Below are 23,407 nucleotides of genomic sequence, written 5' to 3'. Positions count from 1 at the left end.
CACCATTCATGGAACACCGTGTATTTTTTTTTCAATTAATACAAAGCGTTCTTTGATTGAATGAAGGGGAGAAGAGGGACAGTGACATTAGGATCACTAACAAAAAAAATACAAGGCATTCTATAAATGATGACAGTGCCAAGAGAGGGACCCCCTGTGGTCACTGTACAGAAGGTAAACTGTTTGCATAAAACCTGAGCAGGACACAGAGGACCACAGTTATCCCTGTAGTAGGGCTGTGTACTACAGTGATTTCCAGCTCACCAATGACCAGATATGAGATATGCATACCTTCATTGTGTCAAGCTGGACCAATGTAAGTATGCAAAAGAGATCATACCTGCAGGTCAGCTATAATATAGCAGCTGGGGTTAGATATATGTTTATTATTGTTTGAGTTGTGTATCATTGATTTAAGTGGGCAATACAAACTGATCAGCTATAACATTATGATAACATATAATATTGCTGCTAAAACAGCCCCTTTTTCTGCCAAAACAACCCTGACCGATGGCAGCATGCATGCCTATAGACCTCTGAAGACATGCTTTGGTATCTGGCACCAAGCCATCAATAGCAAATCCTTGAAGTCATGCAAGTTGCCAGGTGGGGCCTCCATGGATTGGACTTGTTTTTCCAGCACATCCCACACATGCTTAATGGATTGCGCTCTGGAGAATTTGGAGGCCAAGTCCTCAAACTATTCTTGACCATTTTTGCAGTGTGACAGGATGCATCAACATGCTGAAAGAGGCCAATGCTATCAGGGAATACATTTCCATGAAGGGGTGTATATGGTTAGCAACAATGTTTAGGTAGGTGTTACGTGTCAAGTAACATCCAAATGAATGGCAGGACCCAAGGATTCCCAGCAGAACATTGCCCAAAGCATCACACTACCTCAGCCAGCTTACCTTGTTCCCACACTGCATCTTGGTGCAAACTCTTCCCCAGATAAGAGACACACTTGCACCCAACCATCCACATGATTTAAAAGAAAATATGATTCATTAGACCAGGCCTTCTTCCACTGCTCCATGGTCCAGTTCTGATGCTCACATGCCCTATGTAGGTGCTTCTGGCTGTGGACACCCTTGACCAATCTGCAACTATGCAGCCCCATACACAACAAATTGCAATGCCAATTTTTTCTGCTTTCAACACATCAGCTTCAACAACATGTTTATTTGCTGCCTAATATATCCCACCAACTTTCAGATGCCATTGAAAAGGGATAATCAAGGGTATTCAATTTACCTGTCAGTGATCTTAATGTTATGGCTGATCGGTGTATATGATGCAAACAGCTTTATATTATTATTATTATTATTATATTAGTACTTATCAGTATGTCTTTGTTCTTAGACCCCCCAAGTGCCAGTGATTAATTTTTTTGGGACCCTCCCTTCTATTGTTCTGGAAATCCCCAATGCCAGGGGGTCATTGTTCTCAAGTGTCAGGGTGTAGTTATATTGGGCTTCCAAAGTATCAGTGGGTCATATTTTGGAACCCCTAACTGACAGTGTAGTACTGGTCTGGGACTTCCAAGTAAGAGTGTGATTGGTCTGGCACCCTAAAGCTGACACCACACATTACAATATGTTCATTTAATCTGTGTACAATCTTCTTTTGATTTACCAAAGCTATCTACTGTTATTGATAGGGCCTACCTAAAACAATTTACTGAATTTATATGTTTTAAGGTAGGACTGCAAACTACATAATTGTTGGTAAATCCAAATATGATTTTGTTGTTTTTTTTTTGTTCTGTTTTATTAAGGTTTTAACAACAAGCGTTATTGTGAATGTGTCAGTTTCTGGGACCCCCCTTCTCTTACCTCACAGGAAATCTCCATATGTTTTCTGGCATATCGCAGGGCTTCTTCATGGTTACCCAATGCCACATAGGCATTCCCTAGACTCCACGATGCCCGTCCTTCACCAACCCTACAAATAAAAGAAGAGAGTAAAGCCAGCATGTTTTTCTTGCATGTTGGCGAATCACGTGGTTTTTTCATGCCTAAATGGCATTCACAGACTTCTCTTGCTATCTGTACAATCATGAGTACTTTTATAAATATATAATGTTCTCCACGATGCAGAGCAATCCCATCAAATAACATGACAGTCCTTAATTCAAAACAATATAATAGCCCTTCAGTATCCAATAAAACTGTATTTCATCCGCCACCGTGATGTGATTTGTGATAGTGTTATTGTGGTCCCATTCTATTTTTGCATGTGATGTTTCCGGGGTGTTGAATACTGAGCAGGAAGGAATGAGAGGAATAGCTGATGCCACATATGCCCAAGGTCGGGCAACAAGTGTGTTTTCATCTTGATCTGTATTGAGGTCCATTGCACAAGGTGCACAAGGTGAGCGCATATTATCACTGGGTGCTTGCATGTGTCACAGAGCTTAAGAAAAGAGGAAAGAATAGACAAATCACATCACAGTCCTGCAGGACATACAGCTTTATTGGATACTGATGGACTAATATATTGTTTTGAATTAAGGACTGTCATATTATTTGATGGGACTGTGCTGCATCGTGGAAGATGTTATACATTTTGTTGAAGTGTAGTGAAAAGCACTAGTTGATGTGTCAGCAGGAATCACTTTTTATAGTTATATTTTATTTTTCATGCATTTATGAACTTTTATTATTAACTGTGCAGATTGTTTCGACTTTTTTTTTCTACTTTTATAAATAGTTTGAGAAAATTAGAAACATTTAATCACATCTTTACTATTTTCAGCCCTCTGATATATTTTGTGCTAGCAGACATTTCATAGATCTGTGCGGATACCAGGACATGAACACATATTTATTTATAAATCTCAGAATTGGTAGTGATGGCATAGCTTGCAGTACCGCAGGAAGGTTAGAGACTGCTGTGACATGAGGGTTACATTGACGCATGTACAGTTATCTCTTATGTTTGGCACCCCTGGAGGCAAAGCCAAGAGCCCTTTCTGTTCAGTGTTCGAAGATGAGCCCTAGCAGCTTTGACTTGTATAACCTTCTATTGTACTGCCACCACTGCAATGAGCATATGAAGCAAGAGACATGTGGATGTTTGTGTTAGACATCTTCTAGGTCATCGCAAATTACTAAATACAAGTCTGATATTTAACCAAAAATATAAGCTTATAAAAAACTACAGACTACTACAGAGAGCTAATCAAGTAAACAAGGTGCAATAAAAAATATAGACAGATTCTTTTTTTTTTTTCAGCAATGAAATTAGGGATCAGCTATGCTTCATTCTATGGGCAGGTTACTTGGCTTACACTGTCCAGTAGGTCTGCATCCTAGATAATAAAAGGGATACTATGAGTATTAGTTTTTCTAATTGTACGTATGTTTTGATTTTTTTTTTTTTTTACTTTTAGAGCAGAGATTGGTTAGTATGTCTCATTGGGGAGATTTCCCCTCACCTCCTGTCCTGGAGACACAATAAGTGAGTGGAAATCCACTTTTAGAACAGGTGTCCAGATTGGAACATTTCACCTCACCTATTCTGAAGACAACTGTAAAATGTTGGATTTCTCATCTTTTTGTGTCCTAATAACAATAGTAACAATGTGGGACACACACACACACACACACACACACACACACACACACACACACACACACACACACACACACACACATATATAAATAAAAGGGTTTAGTCCTAGGTATACTTCAGTTATAGTCAGATTTCCCACTTTTGTAATCACCTTTGAATAGGAACCCTGGAGCCTAAGAAATCCTGGGATTATAAATTAGGGAGTTTTCAGTGTTCAGAAACAATGAGTCAAAAATAGAGCACAAAGGAAGCAGAATTCCCAGTGTAGGGTTTGAACACATATCCATACTGGCCCTGTGCATCTGGCACTGCTTGTGTCTTAAAGCTGAAGACTAAAGCAGAAATTTCAGAGCTACTTGAGAGTTGCTGGTCTGGGCACTCTTCATCAGCGCTATCAGATATTCTAAGATACTTTTGCATTCTGACTTTTTCATTACAGCATTAAAATACTTTAAAATTTCACAGCTTTGGTTTTCTTTACTTTTTGTTGCTTCCATATGAAATAGCCTAATTCTTGAAAAAGGCAGTTGCTAGTGAAGTGGCATTTATATTTTGCATTCCAAAAACCATATGCCACCTGTTGCTCTGAAAAAACTTATCAGCACCACAGTTGTACTTACTATTCAGCTTTGGAGGAAGCATGAATCTAAATCCTCATTTTTTTTTTTACAGGGGCTAGGCAAAAACTGTTCACCTGACTCCATCTGGCGCCTCAGGGTGAAAGGGTGCCTCTTCAAAAAAGCAGATAGGTCTAGTGACAACTGTGAAGCCATCATGGGGCAAAATCCACTGTGCTTAAGTAAAACTGAGGCAAATGGTACTGGGCAGCTTATAGCTGCAGCTTGTCTCGGCTCGCAGCACTTTCCCATAACAAGCAATGGCAAGAGGAATGCAGAGGGAGGGGAACATGCCAGCCACTGCAATCTTCTTGCCATTGCTTTTCTTGGGAAAGTGCTCACAGCAAAGACAAGCTGCAACTATGAATAATTCATCTACTTAATACCTGTTGTTGGCTCGGCCTTGGAAGGAGAGTGAGGAGGCAGGTGGAACCTTATAATTAGGAAACACAAAGTGCTAAGGAAGCACTTAGAAACACAGGACAAAATGAATTTCCATCACCATGGTTATTTACACTGTATTAATAAGAATGGCTGAATATAGTATGTCTTGGACTCCAACACTGTGCTCTGTCCAGTTACAGAACTCCTTCTTGTGGAGACCACTTACTTTATATCTGTATTGTCAGGACCAATAAACTATGCAATAAAGCTTTAGCTTTAAGCGAAGTGTTAGGCTTTTATTGCCCATTATAATTTCACCTAATTTCCTCCCCCTGTGACAGGAGGACAAGGAATAGATAAAGCGGATGTCCTGACAGAGAACGAAGGTAAACCTCCCCAGTAAGGAACAAAAACCACAAATAAAAATTTGACAGTCCAAAACCAACAACAAAAAAAGTTTTGGTTAAAGTCTGTGGTGAGCATCTTCCACTCATACATGGTGGGGCAGCATATGCAAAATCAGACATTAACTGCATCAATTAATGATTCTGATTTACTATCTAAGCATACAGTGCAGAATGAGATATTCATATTTTGTCTGAAATTGCAATCCTGTATCCCCACTGATTTACAAGCCTCCAGGGCAGTGAGGTAGCTGTAATGAAAAAGGAGAAGGACTGTACCCTAGTTGAAATCTGCAAATTACTGAAAATATTCCTGTTGTATATTTTCTTTTTAAAAAAAAAATTTAAGAAGTGATATAATTCTCTGAGTGATGAATCATAGGTACAATAATCATTACTCAAAACATAGTCAAACTACTCGCCAATCACATTATATCAAAAAAAGAAAATGAAGAAAAAAGAAAGGTATTATAGAATATATACTCCTCAGTGTAGAAAATGCGACACCACACTTAGTCTGGTAGTAAAGGAATGACAAAGAGTTGTATGTTCCCTGTCACCCAAGAAACCTATCTAACAACCTAATAAAAGGGGACATAAGCCTGGTGTGTCTGTCCACGGAGACCATTACTTCTCAAATTTTCCGGCACACCCTCTATGTGGATATATATTTATTGTTCAAAATCTAAGCGTCCCTCTCATTTTATGTATCTATTCTGCTAGAGTGGGAGGTTCTGCAAATTTCCACAGCAGCAAAATCAATCTGCGGGCCTGAAACAAAGCCCTGGCTATAGCTTCCTTACATTGATCTTGGACTGGAAGGTTGCTGAGAATGCCCAGCAAGCACTGCTTGGGGTCCTCTCCTACAGTGGTTTGAAAAAAATTAGAGTAGTAATGATCCCCTGCCAATAAATAGGTAATTTAGAGCAGCGCCACATTATATGGATCAGGTCTCCATGGTCTTTTTTTTTACATCTGGTGCACATTTTTTTTTTTTTTTTTTTTTAATTTAAATATTTATTAGTTTTTCATATTATTACAAAAAATTCCAAAAGAAGAGGTAACAATACATATAAATATCCCATACATTTCTACCTTACCCCTTCTAATAAATCTTTTCTTTCCCTCCCCTCCCTGCCCTTTCCCGCCCCCCTTCCCCCTCCCTCCACTTAGCACGTTCTATACTCTCTCGAGGCACAATAGTATCTTAATTTATAGTTTTCTATACTTCTCTTTCATTCCTGAGTTTTCCCATTTTTCCCATCTTGTATAGTATATTCCCATCCTATCTTCCTGCATATAGTAAGATCTTTCCATTCTACTTATCTGATTTACTCTGTTGATCCAATCCTCCTCCTTCGGCACCTCTGTTTTTTGCCAGAACTTGGGTATCAACCCCTTTGCAGCGTTTAGATAGTACCATATGCCTGATTCTTTATATTTATTTACTGAGATCCCAGCATTATGTAGAAGACACATCGTTGGGTCCAGCCCTATGTCATTTCCAGTTATTATTTCTATTGAGTTCACTATTGTCTTCCAGAAAGCCTGAATTTTCGGACATTGCCACCATATGTGAAACACCGTGCCCTCCTCCCCGCAACCTCTCCAACACATTTTAGAATTCTCCCTCCTCATCTTGTGCTCAATACTCGGTGTAATATGCCATCGTGTCAAACATTTATAATTAATCTCCACGTCTCTCATACAAACATTCTCGTGTATCAATCTATACATCTTGTTCTGTTGGTCCTCATCCAACACCACCTCCATATCTCTTTCCCATTTCGTTATAAAAATTAACTTTGTGTCTGTGTCTAATTCTGTGAGTATTCTATAAACTTTAGCAATACCGTGTTTCCCATCTCTACGTGTTTCTAACAACCTTTCAAACCTATTCCAATCCTTTTTTAATCTCAGGGGTTTTGGTAGTTTTCCAATAAAACATTTTAACTGATGATATTTCCACTCGTCTATTCCAATAAAACTTTCTCCCTTCTTCTCTTTTAATTCTTTAAATGGTCTCAATTCCCCCTCATCCAATACATCTCTCAGTTGGATATCTTCCCTTTTAAACCATCTACCTGATATCTCATCCTTTCCTGGGGGGAAATAATCGGAGTTTACGAGAGGCATTAATATAGAATTGAATTCCCATTTCCTATTTTTGTGTAAATTATCCCATTCCCTTAAGACATTTAAGGTGTAAATACTTGTGCTTTCTTTAATTCTTCTAAAATGTGCTGGGACCCATATCATCTTACTCAGACTAATCCCACTCAATTCGTTTTCAATTTGTACCCAACTCTTCCCCTTGTGGTTGAATGTCCAATCATAAATTCTTGCTAAAATTACTGCTTTATAGTATCTCTTGACATCAGGTAATCCCATTCCCCCTTTCTCTTTAGTTCTACTCAATATTTCGTATGCTATTCTTGGTTTTTTATTCCTCCAAATATATCTTATTAACATTTTTTTCATTATCTTAAAAAAGGCCTCTGGGAGTTTAATTGGGACCATTTGGAATCTATACAGTATTTTAGGTATGATTACCATTTTAACTAGGTTTATACGTCCTATCCATGATGGGTTTCCTCCTTCTAATATTTTTAGTTCTTCCTTGGTCTCATTTAATAAAGAAATATAATTTAATCTATACAGCTGTTTATATGAGATAGCCAGTTTTATTCCTAGGTATTTTAAATCTTTTTCTCTCCATGTAAAGGGGAACTCTTTTTGTAGCTTTTCCTTTTCACTCTTTGGTACATTAATGTTCAAGATCTCTGTTTTTGTTGGATTAATTTTTAAATTTGATAAATCGCCATATTCCTTCAAGATCTTTATTATATTAGGTAATGTTATTCGAGGGTTGTCTACATAAAACAATAGGTCGTCCGCGAAGGCCGCAACTTTATGTTCTATATTTCCTATCTGGATTCCCTTTACCGCTCCACTATTTCTTATCGTAGACAGGAGGGGTTCCAATGACAGAACAAACAGCAAGGGGGACAGTGGGCAGCCCTGTCTTGTTCCATTGGACATTCCAATGGATTCCGACCTCTCCCCATTTACCGTGATAATTGCGGTGGGCTCTCTATATAGTTTACCTATCCACTCCCGCATTCTCTCTCCAATCCCCAACACTTCTAAGTTGTCCATCATGAAGGCCCAGTCCACTCTATCGAACGCCTTCTCGGCATCAATCGACAGTAGTACCACCGGGGCCTTCCCTTTTCTACTTTTCTGAATGAGCATCAGAGTTCTCAACCCATTGTCTCTACCCTCTCTCCCTGGGACAAAGCCCACCTGATCTCCGTGAATCCATTCAGGCATTAGATCTTTCAGCCTATTTGCTAGGACCTTTGCGTACAACTTAGTATCGATGTTCAATAGTGAAATTGGTCTATAACTAGAACACTGGGAAGGGTCTTTTCCCTCCTTTTGAATGAGTACAACATGGGCCTGAAGAGATTCTCCTCTACCCTCCATCCCTCCTCCCAGTTCATTCATATACTTCTTCAGCTTAGGTAACAATATTTCACTGTATTTTTTATAGTACTTAACTGTATACCCATCCGGGCCTGGACTTTTTCCACCCCCTGTACTTTTTAATGCTACTTTTATTTCATCCTGGGAAATTTCCGCATCCAGGGCATTCAATTGTATTTCACTTAACTTTGGTAATCCTGCATTTTTTAAATATATCATCCTTTTTTCATTAATATCCTTTACATTTTCCTTTAAAGGGCCATGGGGGCTAATATTATACAGTTTTCTATAGTATTCCGTGAATACTTTAATAATCCCTTTGGTTGAATAAACCAATTCTCCTTTAGAATTTTTTATCCTTTCTATATAGTTTCTATTTTTCTTTTTATTCAGAGCTCTCATTAAATATTTTCCTGGTCTGTCGCCCCATCTATATCTTTCATTTAGTACTTTGTTATATACTCTTCTCCTCTCTTCGTCCATCAATCTCTCTAATTCATCTTTTTTATCCATTAACTTCTGTCTTATTTCTCTTGTTATTTTCTTCTTTTGTATCTGCTCTAGATCCAGGATTTCTTTTAGGAGCCCACTAACCCTCTCTCTTCTTTCTCTTTTCTTCCTTGCTCCCATCGCAATCAGGATACCTCTTATATATGCCTTGTGACTTTCCCAAACTGTGGCTGTTGATACTTCCTCTGTCTCATTCTCCTTAAAATATAGCTTGATCTCTTCCCCAATCTTCTGAGCTATGTCCTCATCCAAAAGAAGGGCCTCATTTAACCTCCATCCTAAACCTCCCGTCCACCGTCTTCCCCATCCCATTTTCATTGTGACAGGGGCATGATCCGAGAACGTACTCATCTCTATTTCTATTTTAACCAATAGCTCTATGAGTTGATGATTTATCAAAATATAATCCAACCTCGAATATATCTCATGTGCCTTAGAGAAGAAGGTGTAGTCTCTGTCTCTCATATGCATTATTCTCCAAGTGTCCACCAGCTGGTACTCGTGGATCGCCTTCTTCAAAGCTCTCAGAGACCCACCCCCCTCTCTCCGCACAGGGGAGGTTGCATCCTTTTGGGGATCCATGCAGAGATTTAAGTCTCCTGCTACTATCAAATGCCCTTTTTTAAAGTCCATCAGTTTTTTCAACAGCCCCTTCAAGTAGATCTCCGGCTTTTTGTTGGGGCAATATATATTGGCTAAAGTACACTCGATTCCCTGTAATTTACCTTTCAAAAATAGGAATCTCCCCTCCGGATCAGTTCTTCTATCCTCCAGCTCGAATCTCATGTTCTTTGCCAACCCTATTGCCACCCCTTTTGCTCTTTTAATTGGGGAGTCAGCATAATACCATGTTGGATAATATTTTGATTTTAATTTCACATTTGACTCTATCTCAAAATGTGTTTCCTGTAAAAATACAACTGACGATGCCCTGTGGTGTAGCTCTTTAAACAACTTAAATCTTTTCCCAGGACAGTTCAACCCATTCACATTATATGTTATAACCTGTATTTCTTCCATCCTTCTTAAATCTGTCTATCTTTCTTCTAATAAACCTCTTTCTATTAGGCCCTTCTATCGTGCAACATTTTAACCCCACCTCCCCTCCCCTCTCATCCTCCCACCCGACCCCCATCTCCCACTCCCCCTCCCTCCCCCCCTCTCTTTTTTTTCCCCTACCCGTTTTTAGGCTTATAAACTGCCTACAAATCATTTGTGGATCTATTTCCACCTTTGATTTAAGACTTAGGGCGTAAGCTCCGCCCATGGACGGCTCTCCTCTCCTCCGACCCCCCCAGATCTCTTCTCTCTAACGTCCAGGCTCAAGAAGAATCTTAACTTCCCTCCCTTCACCAGAATGTTCTGAGGGACCTCAACATCCGGAGGGGAGAGATCAGGGGCGAGAGACGGAAGCAGGAGAGAGAGAAAAAAAAAAAAAAAAAAAAAAAAAAAAAAAACACATAATTTCTACTTAATTCTCCCTCCCCAACCCCAAAATCTCCCTCCCCCTCCCCCCGACCCGCTGCCAGTCCTCTTTCCTCGTAACATCTGTATCTCCTTTATCTTCTTCTTCTTCTTCCCACCCCGCCATCTCAATTCTTTGCAAATCCAGTCTCTCGCAAAAGACCCTTAGTTCCTCCGGAAATCTCAAGTAGGCTGTGACCCCGTTTTTCCAGCCAATCAGAGATGCTGAGATACCCCATCTATACTGCACATTCTGTTTCCTCATTTGCTCCAACAGGGGTCTCAGGGATCTCCTTCTCCATAGGGTCTCTGCTGTTAAGTCTGCATAAATTTGGATAGTCAAATCTCTATACTTAATTAATGATCTTCCTTTGGTCTTCTTCCAAATCTCATCTTTGACCCCAAATTTTTGGAACTGTACAATTATGTCTCTCGGTCTTTCCTTCTCATTAGCCTGTTTGAGCTTTCCTATTCTAAACACTCCGTCTAACTTGATCCCGTCTGTTTCAGGTCTATCTCTTATGGAGTTAAAGATTTTTTTCACTAGTTCATATAGTGTTTCGCCTTTTGCAGTCTCTGGAATTCCTCGTACCCTAAGGTTACACCTTCTTTCTTTATTTTCTTGGGCTTCCATCCTATAGATCAATTTTTTCTGAATGTTTTCCAGTTGGTTTATTTTTTTCCTTAAGTTATCGAAGTTTTGAGCTTGAATTTTAACTTTCTCCTCTGTTTCTTCTATTCTTGAAAGCAGGTGCCCTAGGTCATTGCGAATAGCTGTCATTTCATGTTTTATCATTTTTTCCAGGTTCTGAAACATTTCTATCATCTCCTTCTTGTTTGGTGCTTGTAGTTCCCCATCTGATTTTCTTTTTCCCGAACCGTCCTCTATTTGTTGGCTGCAGCTGCTATTCATGCCCAATGATAACCTCGGACTATTACCTGAACTAATGTCCATTTCCCCTTTTGTGCTTGTGCCCTGGGCCCTTTCTGGCGTAATATTTCCATATGATGTAAATTTCTTTATTGTTCCTGTTTGAGACCCTTTGGGCCCTGCTGCCTTGGGACCCTTATTCTTCATATCCTCTGTGAAATTTCTGTTATTAAAATTTTTTTTTTTTTTTTTTTTTTTCCTTCTATATCTTCAAGATGGGATTGTACCTCTCCTTTATAATTTCTGTACCAGACAAACTTGCAATTTTTTATGTTTTATTTTCCTAGGACACCTGAGCCTCCTCTCTTCTTCTCTTCTAACCCCTGGAAATCCTCCCCTCCCCTTTCACCTCCTGGTCTCCTATGTCACTCTGGGATCCACAACACAGCAACACAATAAGTCTCCAGTAGTTCTCACTCACCCTTCCCTTCTCAAGACGGTAGCTCCATGCTTGTACGGGGGGCCATCGCTACTGCTCAATCCTGGGAGGGGGGATTTCTCAGGGTTTCCGATGATGTGTTATTTTTCTTTCCCTCTTCTTTTCCTTTCCTTTTTCCTCTCTTCTTCTTTTCCTCCTTAGGGTTCGTCCCAAGGAGGCAGGATGGGAATCCTGGTATTCCTGGCTCCACCAGGTCCAGGTGCGGACATCCAGATAGGTAGGGGGGTATAGGCAGCAGTGAGCGTCTCCCTATCACATCGGGGAGACAGCCGGCTTCCAATTTCCCACGCCTCTCCTTCCCCCTGTCCGCCTTAGGCCGGCCGGCGTCCCTGCTTCCCAGGGATGCACCGCGGCTGGTCACGTGCCCCGGTCGCGCCTCCTCGTCTCCCGGCAACCAGGCTCAGCGTCCCAGACTCTCTCCACTACTCTCCGGCTTCAACCGCGCACCGCTGCCCATTGAAGAAAGCCCCCCAGGCCGAGGTATTTCTTTGCCAACTAGGGCTCCATACCGCTGGGGGGAATTAAGACCGAATAGAGGGGGGGTCGGTCAGAGAGGGCTCGTGCGAGAGCTCCTAGCTCGAGCTCTCCGCCGCCGCCATCGTCAGGCTCCACCCACCAGCGTCACCCAATCTTTCTCTCTTGGAAACTGACATCTGGTGCACATTGATTCAGGTAATACTCCCAATTCATATAGATTCAAGGGTGCATAATAGACTCGTAAGAGGATATACAGTGCTCAGCATGAATGAGCAAACCCCAACAGATTTGTCAGAAAACCTTTCCTTTCCTTTCAGAATCAACATTTTCTATGGGACACTATTCTGCAAAATACAAATACAAAAAAGCGGGCCATTGATTGTAAATAAGATTTGTTAGTTTGCACACACAAAAAAGTATTTTTCTTAAATTCATTCAAGACCATGTTGCAAAAATGAATACACCTCAATGAAAGTCTTAGGAGCAGGGCTAAATTTTAGACAACAAAATTAGCAAGAATTCAACTGCAGGTGAGACTAATTATTCATTAAACAGGTGTGCAGCAGACAGTTGATTATAAAAGGGCGTTACTTAACAAAGATAACCCTTTCCCATTTCATGCTGTCAGCAATGGCACCACATGGAAGAGAAATGTCACAAGGCCTGAGAAATAAAATAATTTCTTTACACAAGAAAGGTGAAGGCTACAAGAAGATCAGCAAAGCTTTACTTATCAGTCAGAATACTGTAGCAAACGTGATACAAAAATTGAATGGAACTGCAACCATATCAGAGATGTCCAGGCCATTCCCGGAAGTTAACACCTCGACAGGAGCATCTTCTGATGAGAAGGGTTGAAGTTAGCTAAAGAAGTAGAAAGCCAAACTGGGGTGATTGTTTCCTATGACACAATACGGCATACACTGCAGAGGAATGGCATGCATGAGTGTCGGCTACAAAGGAAGCTTCTCCTAAAGCCCATGCACAAAAAAGTCGGCCTAGAATTTGCCAGGGCCCATGCTGAAAAAGAAGACGACTACTGGGACTCTGTACTCTGGTGTGATGAGACCAAGTTAAATGTTTTTGGAACTGATGGCTTCAAAACTGTATGGCGTCACAAAGGTGAGGAGTACAAAGAAAAATGCATGGTGCCTACAAGTGAAACATGGTGGTGGCAGTGTCCTTCTGTGCGGCTGCATGAGTGCTGCTGGTGTCGGGGAGCTGCAATTCATTGATGGTATCATGAATTCACAGATGTACTGCTCCATATTGACAGAGATGTTGCTACCATCACTCCATGCCCTTGGTCGGTGTGTACTTTTCCAAAGTGACAATGATCCAAAACACACATCTAAAGCCACTGTTGCATTTCTGAAGAAGAACAGGGTGAAAGTGATTCAGTGGCCAAGTATGTCTCCTGATCTGAACCCAATCGAACACCTATGTGGAGTTCTGAAGTTTAAAGTTGAGCATTATTCTCCATCCAGCATCCAGGCTCCAAAAGAGGTAGTTTTTGAAGAATGGAAAAAGATAGATGTTTCAATATGTCGCCAACTTGTTTATACCATTCCTAGAAGACTTGGTGCTGTCCTTACAAATCATGGAGTTCATACAAAATACTAGATGTAGTAGTTTTTGTTGTGGGGTGTATTCATTTTTGCATCAACTAAATTTTATAAAACTGAAGATTTTGTAATTGAAGTTATATTATTAACTTTATTTTTATGTATTGAGCTAAACAAATGTTCTATAAAGCTCAGTTTTGTCAAAATTTTGGAAATTGTTTTTGCGTTCATTGAGATATTGATTAAAATCTTACTTTTCAAAAGGGGTGTACTCACTTATGCCGAGCACTGTACAATTAGGATAACTTTTGTTTTACGTTAAGAAAAGAGAAAACAGCCTGCATAGCACAGCTTCCCACTGCTTCTCCTCAAATGCGCCAACATCCTTTTCCGGGAGGGTCTCAAAAATAGAGGGGTAGCTTGTTAGATAGGGGATAACAACATTGCATAGCATCTGGAACCCCCCAGGGTGGGCCTGTAGTTTTGCATTAGATTAAAAAGGCTGGTGAAGGTTGCATCTTAGCTGTTGCACAGTGTGCACTGCCTGTATGTTTTAATTGCAAATAATAAAAATACATAGACTAGGGTAGTTGAAAACTAGCTTGAAGGTCAGCAAAGGTTCTTAAGGAGCCATTTTCAAATACATGTCTTAGGTTAGTAACGCCAAATCTTATTCACCTACTCCTGTTATACATTTTCTAATGAATCATAGCAAACACTGCAATGAGTTAAAAATTAAGTACAGCTTACACATAAGTAACTAAGGTAGGATATAGGAAATGTGCAGTATCTTACCTGTCACCCAGCTCCTGCGCTATGGAAAGGTGTTTCAGGTGGTATTCTATTGCCCGTTCATAGTCCTGGAGCAAAGTATATGTGTTCCCCAGACTATAACAGGCCTGAGCCTCTACCGCCTGGTCTTTCAGCTGTCTAGAGAGCTGCAATGTCTTCCTGAAAAACAAGACAGACACAGGTCAGTAAGTTAAGGTTATGCTCCTTCTACCAACATCTGGGAGAACAGGAAAAAAATATAAGCAGCACTTCTTTATAATATTATATGATCAGATTCAACATCATTAGTATCTTCACAGCTGTTTACTAACCCTTATTTGTCATTAAATTCATTAAGGGGAATTTATCAAAACTGAAGCTGCCACAATCTGGAGCAGCTGTGCATGGCAACCAATAAGCTTCCATCTTTCATTTTTGAAGCATAACTGAACAAGCTAAAGATAGTAGCTGATTGGCTACTATGCATAGCTGCTTCAGTTTTGATAAATTTCCCTCACTGTGTTTCCCCTTATGTTATGTTTTCCTCATCTTTCACAAAAATATGTGGAAAGAATAAAAGTCTCTATCCTTCTTTCTAGTGTATTTAATACTGTAAGACACGGCAAATATCTAGAAATAGCATTAACTCCTTCCCGCCGACCCTATGCATATATGCTGCCTCACGGAAGTGGGCCTTTATCCATGGGGCTGCATATATGCACTCCTTTCTTTCTGATGGCAGTACGACACATGGCGCATTTCCAGCACAGAGACCAGGCTCTCACTGAGAGCCCCAGGTATCCAAGTTCTAGCCCAACTGATTTCTGTGATAGCCCGCCCATGCACAGTCACTGTGCAGCCCACGCATGTGTTTACTTCTTTTTTTGAATGAAAAGAAAGATACATTGAGGTTGATTTTCTACAACTGGATTTCTACAAAATTTGGTGCATCTATGCATGGTAGCCAATCAGCTTCAGTTTTATTCAATTAAGCTTTGACATAAAAACCTGGAAGGTTTCTATGTAGAGCTGCACCAGATTTTGCACTTACCACTTTTAATATATCAGCCCCATTCTATATTTCTCTCCTTGCAGGAGAGGAATATGCAAACAAACAAAAGAGTGTATATATAAAAAAAATGAAAAAAATAGCTAATACAAGGTTTGATCTAGGTCAGTGTCAGGATTAGTATTAGGGTCAAGGTAATGGTCAAAGGTCAAGTCAGTATATTTTGAGTAGGATTTTTTTTTTTACTTAGTATCATTGCCAGAATGTTTTAGGTAGGCTAAAAAAAAATGTGCACCATTGTTTCTGGGCCCTACTACAGGAAAAAACAAATAACATACACATATATGATATTGCTGCGATTGATACTGCTGCAATCGATAGAAGCAGGAGAATTTATTTTGGCTTGTTCTTTGTTGGTAAATTATGGTAAATAAGAAAAATTACTATTTTACTAATTTGGGCCTGTTTTCATGTGATAAAATAAAAAAATCAGGAGATATTCATTACCACCAAAAGAAAGCCTAATGTGTCCTAGAAGAAGGCATAATCCACCTGGATACACAAATTAGTTGCGATCATATGTATAGTTTTACTAACACAAGTCAAAGTTGCAAAATTGTGCTCAGGCATTAACATTAGTTTTACCCTCAGTCACTAAGGGGTTAATGACAAATTCTGCTCTAAGTAAACTGTAAGCCTCTTTAACCACTAGACCTCCAGAAGATTTTACCTTCTTCATGACCAGTGCATTTTTTGCTATTCAGCACTGTATGACTTTACCTGGCAATTGTTTGGTCATGCAACACTATGTAAATTAAATTTATATCTTTTTGTTCATACAAATAGAGCTTTTTTGCTGGTATTTGAGCATAACTAAGTTTTTTCTTTTTTATATATGAATGCAAAAAGACCAAAAATTTTGAACAAAAAATATATTTTCTACTTTCTATTATAAAACATCCAATAAAAAAAAAAAAAAAAGAATTTCTTCATACATTTACAAACATTCCAATAAGTGTATAATGATTGTGTGAAAGTTATAGTGTGTACAAATTATGGTATATACTGGTATACTGGAATTTATGTAGCTATGACTCCATACTGGTAATGATCAGTGACTTATAGTGTAACTGTGATAGTGTGCCAGAGAATCTGGCCCTAATAGACACTGACATGGAGGGACACTAACTGACACGGACGTTGCTAGCGACACGAATACAGTGATCAGTGATAATACTGCACACATGACGCTGGCTGGGAAGGGGTTAACATCCAGGGGCAATCAAGGGGTTAACTGTGTGCCTAATGAGTTTAATGTGTGCTGCTTTGACTTCCTTTTTTTCCTGTTTTATAAGGAACAGCAGGATGTTCTTTGTACACAGAGTTCTGTGTGTTTGCAAACACAGAACTCCGTGCTGTGATTGGACACAGCCGATCAGCAGATTTCAGTCGAAATCACTGAATGAAATCTGCTGCCAAACTCATGCTGTGTCTAAATCACAGCATGGGTTGGCAGGGAGTGCACGCACACATGCCCCAAACCCGGAAGAAAGCTGGCAATGTACAAGTATAGTATGTTGTGTGCACCTGCCACCAGCTTGCAGTACATTTTCTGTGAGTGGTTAGCAGATGGTTAAAGCATAACTAAACCTTCCTATTCTTTTCAGCCAAGAAAGCTACCATCTAAGTCTCTGTTTGATCTGCCATAATGCTGCACATGTGATCAGTTATGACACCGGTTATTTGATGGTTTACAATTTTGGTTGCTAGCACAAGCAAATGTGACAATTAGCATGCCAGAAATTTAAAGTGGTTGCAAACCCTTGCATATACCCAGTGAAGTGACTGGCCTTACACACTGAAATTGCACACTGCGGAGCTCAGTAAGGAGAGCTCTGAGAGATGTTCATAGGGAAGGGACACACTCCCTTCACACAGCACACAGAAACATAGCTGAGGCTGTTAATCACAGGCTGTGTGCTGGAGATCCCTCCCCTATTACTTTTTTTTCTTGTCCTAAGAAAGACGTGTCAGAAGTGAGTTATGCAGATAGCAGAAGAACAGGGCAGCAGAAAGAAATGATACTTCGTGCTCTGGATAGAGAAAAGTACACACTATAGAGGGATAGGCTTTGTTCATATTTAATGTCTGAGGTTTACAACCATTTTAACTGTTTTCTGAAACTATTGAATCAATGAGATTAGTTCCGCTTTAATTCAGGAACTGGAAAGACAGATATTTCACTTCATCAAATATTTCCTTTTGAGATAATGTGTCACTAGAGAAATACACAGGCCACCATTGAGGACCTGTTCTTAGGAAAAAGCTAGCTGCTTGGCAATCATGAGGACTCTGGTTTCAATACTTACTGATACTTCAATACTTTCTCATCTACAAACGTGTTTGAGTGACAACTTAGACAGTATTGAAGCCAAAGGGTCAGCATAACAGCTAGTCAACCAGCAACTTTATAAGAAGGGACACATTTGGAGCCCATTATCTCTCTTTCATGATGTGATATACAAATTCTACAGTACAAACTACTGGTCACTAGATGGCGCATGAACACCACATTTTTTAATTGGCTCAGGTCATACATATTTTTATGTTTGCTATTTTCTCCGCAAAAATATGGTTGGCTATATTCATTCTGACCAAACTGGCCCTAGTGTGTTACTAAAAAGGAAAGTATAGTAAAAGTTTGTTTGAAAAGAAGGATTGGTATAAAGGATTTATATACTCTAGTGCTCTATGGAACTTGTTGGCACTATGTAAATTAATAAGATTTAAGAAATGTACTGTAAAAAATAAAGTAGGGTATAAACGCCTAGTGCATTACCACCACCAACATTTAATGGATCCAAAAGACAAAAACATACAAGCATAAAAAGGAACAGACGTATCAAACACAACTCCAGCCGTAGGTGAAGTCATCTGACCATGTATATCAAATTTGGAAGGCCAACACATTGTGAACAACTTGCCCCTCTTTTCAGATGGCAAACCTATTGGCTGGAGATGTGTTTAATACACCTGTTCTTTTTTCTGTTTGTGAGTATGTTTTTGTCATTTAGATCCAGTAAACGTGGCGGTAATGCACTAGGCGATTGCGCCCTCCTGTGTGTTTTTACTGATCTTTTGGAGATTTAGCGGTCTGAGGAGGACTGCATCAAATGAAGCATTACAGGTTGTGACACCATTGGATGGGCAGCACAGTGGCTAAATGGTTAGCACTTCCACCTGGCAGTACTAGGATCATTGGTTTGGTTAGCACTGCCGCCTGGCAGTACTAGGGTCATTGGTTTGAAAGCCAACCATGGCACCACCTGCCAGGAGTTTGCATGTTCTCCCTGTGCCTGCCTGGGTGTCCTGGGGGTACTCTGGTTTCCTCCCACACTCCAAAGACAAGCTGGTAGGTTAATTGGATCCTGTCTAAATTGGCCCTAGTATGTAAGAATGTAAGTTAGGAACCTTAGATTGTACGCCCCTTGAGGGCAGGGACTGATGTGAATATACAATATATATGCAAAGCGCTGCGTAACTGATGGCGCTATATAGTACCTGTAATAAATAAAAATAAATAAATGTATAATGCGCTGGAGTGTTAGAACTTTTCTGTGGACATGAAATGTACTGTGTTGTAGTCACCCCTCCCAGATCCTTTTTCTGAAACTGAGGCACCCACCTAGAGAGGAAGGAACATAAGATGCAGACAGCTCAGGTTCACTTACTTGTAATAGTCAGCAGAGGCATCAAACATCCCTAGGAAGATGTGAGCATTGCCCAGGTTGCTGTATGCCCTACGCTCTGCAGCTTTGTCTCCAAACTCTTTCGCAATGGCAAGTCTCTAGAAAGAACAGGAAGTGTTACTGTCAAATGTAACAGATGGGAAGTGCAATTTTCTCAGGAGTTCTAATTCCCTAGATTCCACCCAAAACTAGTTTTAAACCTTAAAGCATCAGCTTCAAAAGTATGCAGATGGAGGCAATAATTTAGTAAAGTAAGATTTCTTTTGGGAAGAAAGTGGAAGGGGGGGGGGGGCAGGTTACTATAGCTGAAGTCAGTCCAGCATTGGACAATTATAAAGAATATCATCTATTTGAAATATGAGGTACTAAATGAGACACCAATATTTGTGACAAGGGACAAGTATGTTGAGCATACAATTTTACAATATAAATGCAGGACATTTGGAATACCACTATAATAAACATTTCATTTTAATTGTAAAGCTAACCAGTGGGTAATATTAAGAGCATATTAATAGACACAAAAAAACAAGAAGAAACAGTTGTCTGTTAAGATACAACTTCTGTGTTCATTATTTCTGGACAGAATGTACAGCAATGTGTAAATGCCATTAGCAGAAGCATAGGGTTAATGATGGCATGGCTAAGTCTAGCCAGCGCTCATAGGCAGACTATTAACCCCAAATTATGCTGCGTACTCATTCCCCTGGTGCAGTCACAAATATCTTCTGCTTGTTGTGTCACTGTCTGTCATGATGCTACTTGCTTCAGAAAAGTATTGAGTCTTGCATATAAATCAGAGCTGCTGACAGGTGAGGGTACACTTACAAGAGGGAAGGTATGCTGACTTGTGAGAAACGATAGAGGCGAGTGGGACTGACACGTGAGAGGGTACGAATGACTAGAGGGCGAGGACAGATTGAGGAACACAACTCAAATGCATGTCAGCAAACACCACTAACTTTATTTAAACAATACACATGACAGTTCAGAGGCTGCGTTTGATCTGCTTTGCATTGTCCTGTGTTTTTCTGGATAAAAGGAGCACCTGTATTTCAGGGAAAACATGTCAAACACAACCTTTCCTTGTCAAAACCAGCCGTGTTTAAATGGAAAATGTATCATTTGACTAGATTACCCACTGACGCAAACACTTACGATATAGACACTACATAAGTCTTCCAAAAAATTACTGTTTGGTTAAATCAGAAGACTATTTAATGTTTATGGAGCACCAGCAGACTGGATTGTCAGGTAAATTAGTGGTTGGACAGTTTGGAAAGCTAACTAGCCAATAACATTCCTCAGTACAGCAGTGTGAATGGAACAGAGAGAAAAGGGATAGAAGGTGTAGGGTGCGTTGATGTACGTACATACATACACAGATATATATATATATATATGGGTCATTGCAGCAGGCATTGAATCATGCTGAATGGCCAATTTCCTTTTTGTCAGGAAGTTAGTTAACTTCACATTTTCCCTAAGAAATATTTAGTTGAGCAAGAAGTGATAGTACAGTAAAGACACTTCATCTTCATGCATGCTCCCACACCCCCTCTCCATCCAAAAGACAGTTTATCTTTCATAGAAGACAAAGACATTGGGGGGGGTTACTAAAACTGGAGACTGCAAAATCTGGTGCAACTCTGCATAGAAACCAGTCAACTTCCAAGTTTTATTGTCAAAGCCTACTTGAACATGCTGAAGTTAGAAGCTAATTGGCTACCATGCACAGCTGCACCAGATTCTGAATGGTCCAGTTTTAGCAAATCTCCTCCAATGAGTTTACAGAAGTACAAATACATCAGATATATACGGTACAATGCATCAGTCTGACCCACCTCTTTGTGGAAAGCGATGGCCTCGTTGAAGTTGCCTAAGAGGTAGTGTGTGTTTCCGAGATTTCCATAAGCCCGACCCTGAGCAGCCCTGTCACCCAGCTGTTTCACCAGTTCCAAGTTCCTCCTGTGATACAGAAGTGCCAGCAATCATGAGAGCTCATGTAATGAAACATAATTACAGTGTAGCAGGGTGAATATAAGGCTAATGCAGTAACTAACTCCAAAAAAACATTGTTTCACAAAAGCTATCCAAAAGGTTTTCTGAAAATATACCATTACAAAGATGTCTAGTCTGTTTTGGGCAGTATGTCAAATACTTGCCATAAAGGTGTCTATACAGATAAGAAAGACACTAGAGTTTGTTAAATACCATCTGATAACCTTCAAGAACCCCATCAAAAGCAGAGCATAGTTGCTTAATCAACAGAAAGCTGTATACTTGGCACTAATAAATGCTTTGCAGCCAGTAATATCCAAATAGCATTTTAAAATATTTTAATATTTTAAATAATTTTAACAAACTCAATTATGGGGTACAGGCAATTATTTGACATATAACCTGAAGCAAACCAAGATGCACACATTAAGTTTCTCCTGTTATACTGGGTGATGATATTGTTATCAGAGCGAGTGCAGTTGTTTCTGGGTCTCTACAGCAATGCTGACCACAACTTGACACCAGAGAGCTCCTAAGTCACCAGAAAACAGATTACAGATCAACTACACACCCAGAGAAGCCACTAAAGTCCTAGGTACTTGGTGTAAACATTAGAGAGTAAACTCTTCCGTGGTTGTAAAAATGATTGCATTTTATCTGCCAAGTATATGAGAACATGTCAGAGCTGTATAAATAATGAAAATCAATAACTTACACTGTTCAACAGGTAAAAAGTTTTGGGCATAAAATTAGCTAATCTTACATAATTTTGGGGTGCTGAAAACGAAAATGACCCTAAAAAATGTTGATTGGCTCTAGTTTCCATGATATATTCACCCATCTAATGACGTAAGCCATTCAAAATTATGATGCAACTTCAGCTGCATATTGCGCAATTGATACTGGTGACCAATAGAAAATTGCATGTATACTGAGATGATGCAATATTAGCCTTTAATTGCATCACTTCACTGCATAAAAGCTGCAGTATCTAAAGCTGATTGTAGTTCGACAGCGTCTTTACATTTCGTTTTATGCTTATATAGGCTACTCAGTAATGCCTCGAACTTGTGTGAATAAAGCAGATAATTTCTGCTATATCTGCGGTGAAATAACTTTTATCTCACAAAAAAGGAGGATAACAGGAATGATTAAGAAAGCCTACAACTTGTATTTTGGCTGCAAGATAGGAGACCAGGACAAGAGCTGGGCACCACATATATGCTGCAATTCTTGTGGGACGGCACTGGAGCAATGGTTGAATGGAAAAAAGGCATCTATGCCTTTCGCTGTGCCAATGATTTGGAGAGAGCCAACAGATCATGTTAGTAATTGTTACTTTTGTATGGTGCCTCCAATTGTAAAAGGGCTAAATAAGAAGAAAAAGTTATCTGTGCACTATCCAAATATTCCATCAGCAATACGTCCAGTTCCTCATGGAGAGGGGCTACCAATTCCTAAAGCACCAGAATCCTTCGTGGTTGAGTCAAGTGAGGAAGAACCTGAAGCGTGTAGTCACGTGCAGTTGTAAGAGATAGCCCTTTCCTCGAATACAAGAGAAAAGCCAAGAAAAGCAAAACCGACACAAACTGAAGACAAAACTAGTGAGAATCCTAAGTATTAAAATGATTCAACTTAGCTTATGGCTATAATTTTTCTTGGTAATCCTATGCAATATATTATGCCATTTAGGCTTTGTTATGTAGTCAATATCACTTGCTTTATATTTGTGGAAAGACATCTATCTATATAATTATTGTGCATTATGTAGTCATTACGCCTATAGTAGAAAACTTTCCGTTTACAGAAAAACTAGAGCCAATTGACAAATTTCATTGTTATATTTGAACTCAGAATGTGAAATTCATTAAGAAATGGATCCTTTTGTTTCCAAAACTGGCAAAAAATAAAAATTTGTTGAACAGTGTTATTAAACTTCCTTAATCTGATAATAGTATAATGTATAGGTACACTGTAATAAGAAATAATTTACACAGCCTGTTGCCATTCTTCACCTA

The 23,407-nt window shown here is 39.6% G+C and overlaps 1 protein-coding gene across 1 annotated transcript in view; it reads right to left on the bottom strand.

Annotated features, from left to right (window-relative positions):
* Window positions 1–23,407, bottom strand: part of GPSM1 (G protein signaling modulator 1) — a 396,418-nt gene that overhangs the window by 227,150 nt on the left and 145,861 nt on the right. The window contains exons 5-8 of the mRNA XM_089677029.1: window positions 21,233–21,356; window positions 19,371–19,486; window positions 14,655–14,810; window positions 1,839–1,947 (exon numbers count right to left, since the gene is read on the bottom strand). Of these exons, the coding sequence (XP_089533155.1) occupies window positions 1,839–1,947; window positions 14,655–14,810; window positions 19,371–19,486; window positions 21,233–21,356 (505 nt within the window). The remainder of the gene's footprint in view (window positions 1–1,838; window positions 1,948–14,654; window positions 14,811–19,370; window positions 19,487–21,232; window positions 21,357–23,407) is intronic.

Source organism: Staurois parvus, unplaced genomic scaffold, assembly GCF_062004578.1.
Source record: "Staurois parvus isolate SC_StPar_1 unplaced genomic scaffold, SC_StPar_1.0 ptg000176l, whole genome shotgun sequence".
Classification (NCBI taxonomy): domain Eukaryota; kingdom Metazoa; phylum Chordata; class Amphibia; order Anura; family Ranidae; genus Staurois; species Staurois parvus.
The sequence above is the reverse complement of the archived record's forward strand: the minus strand, read 5'-3'. Positions and strand labels throughout refer to the sequence as shown.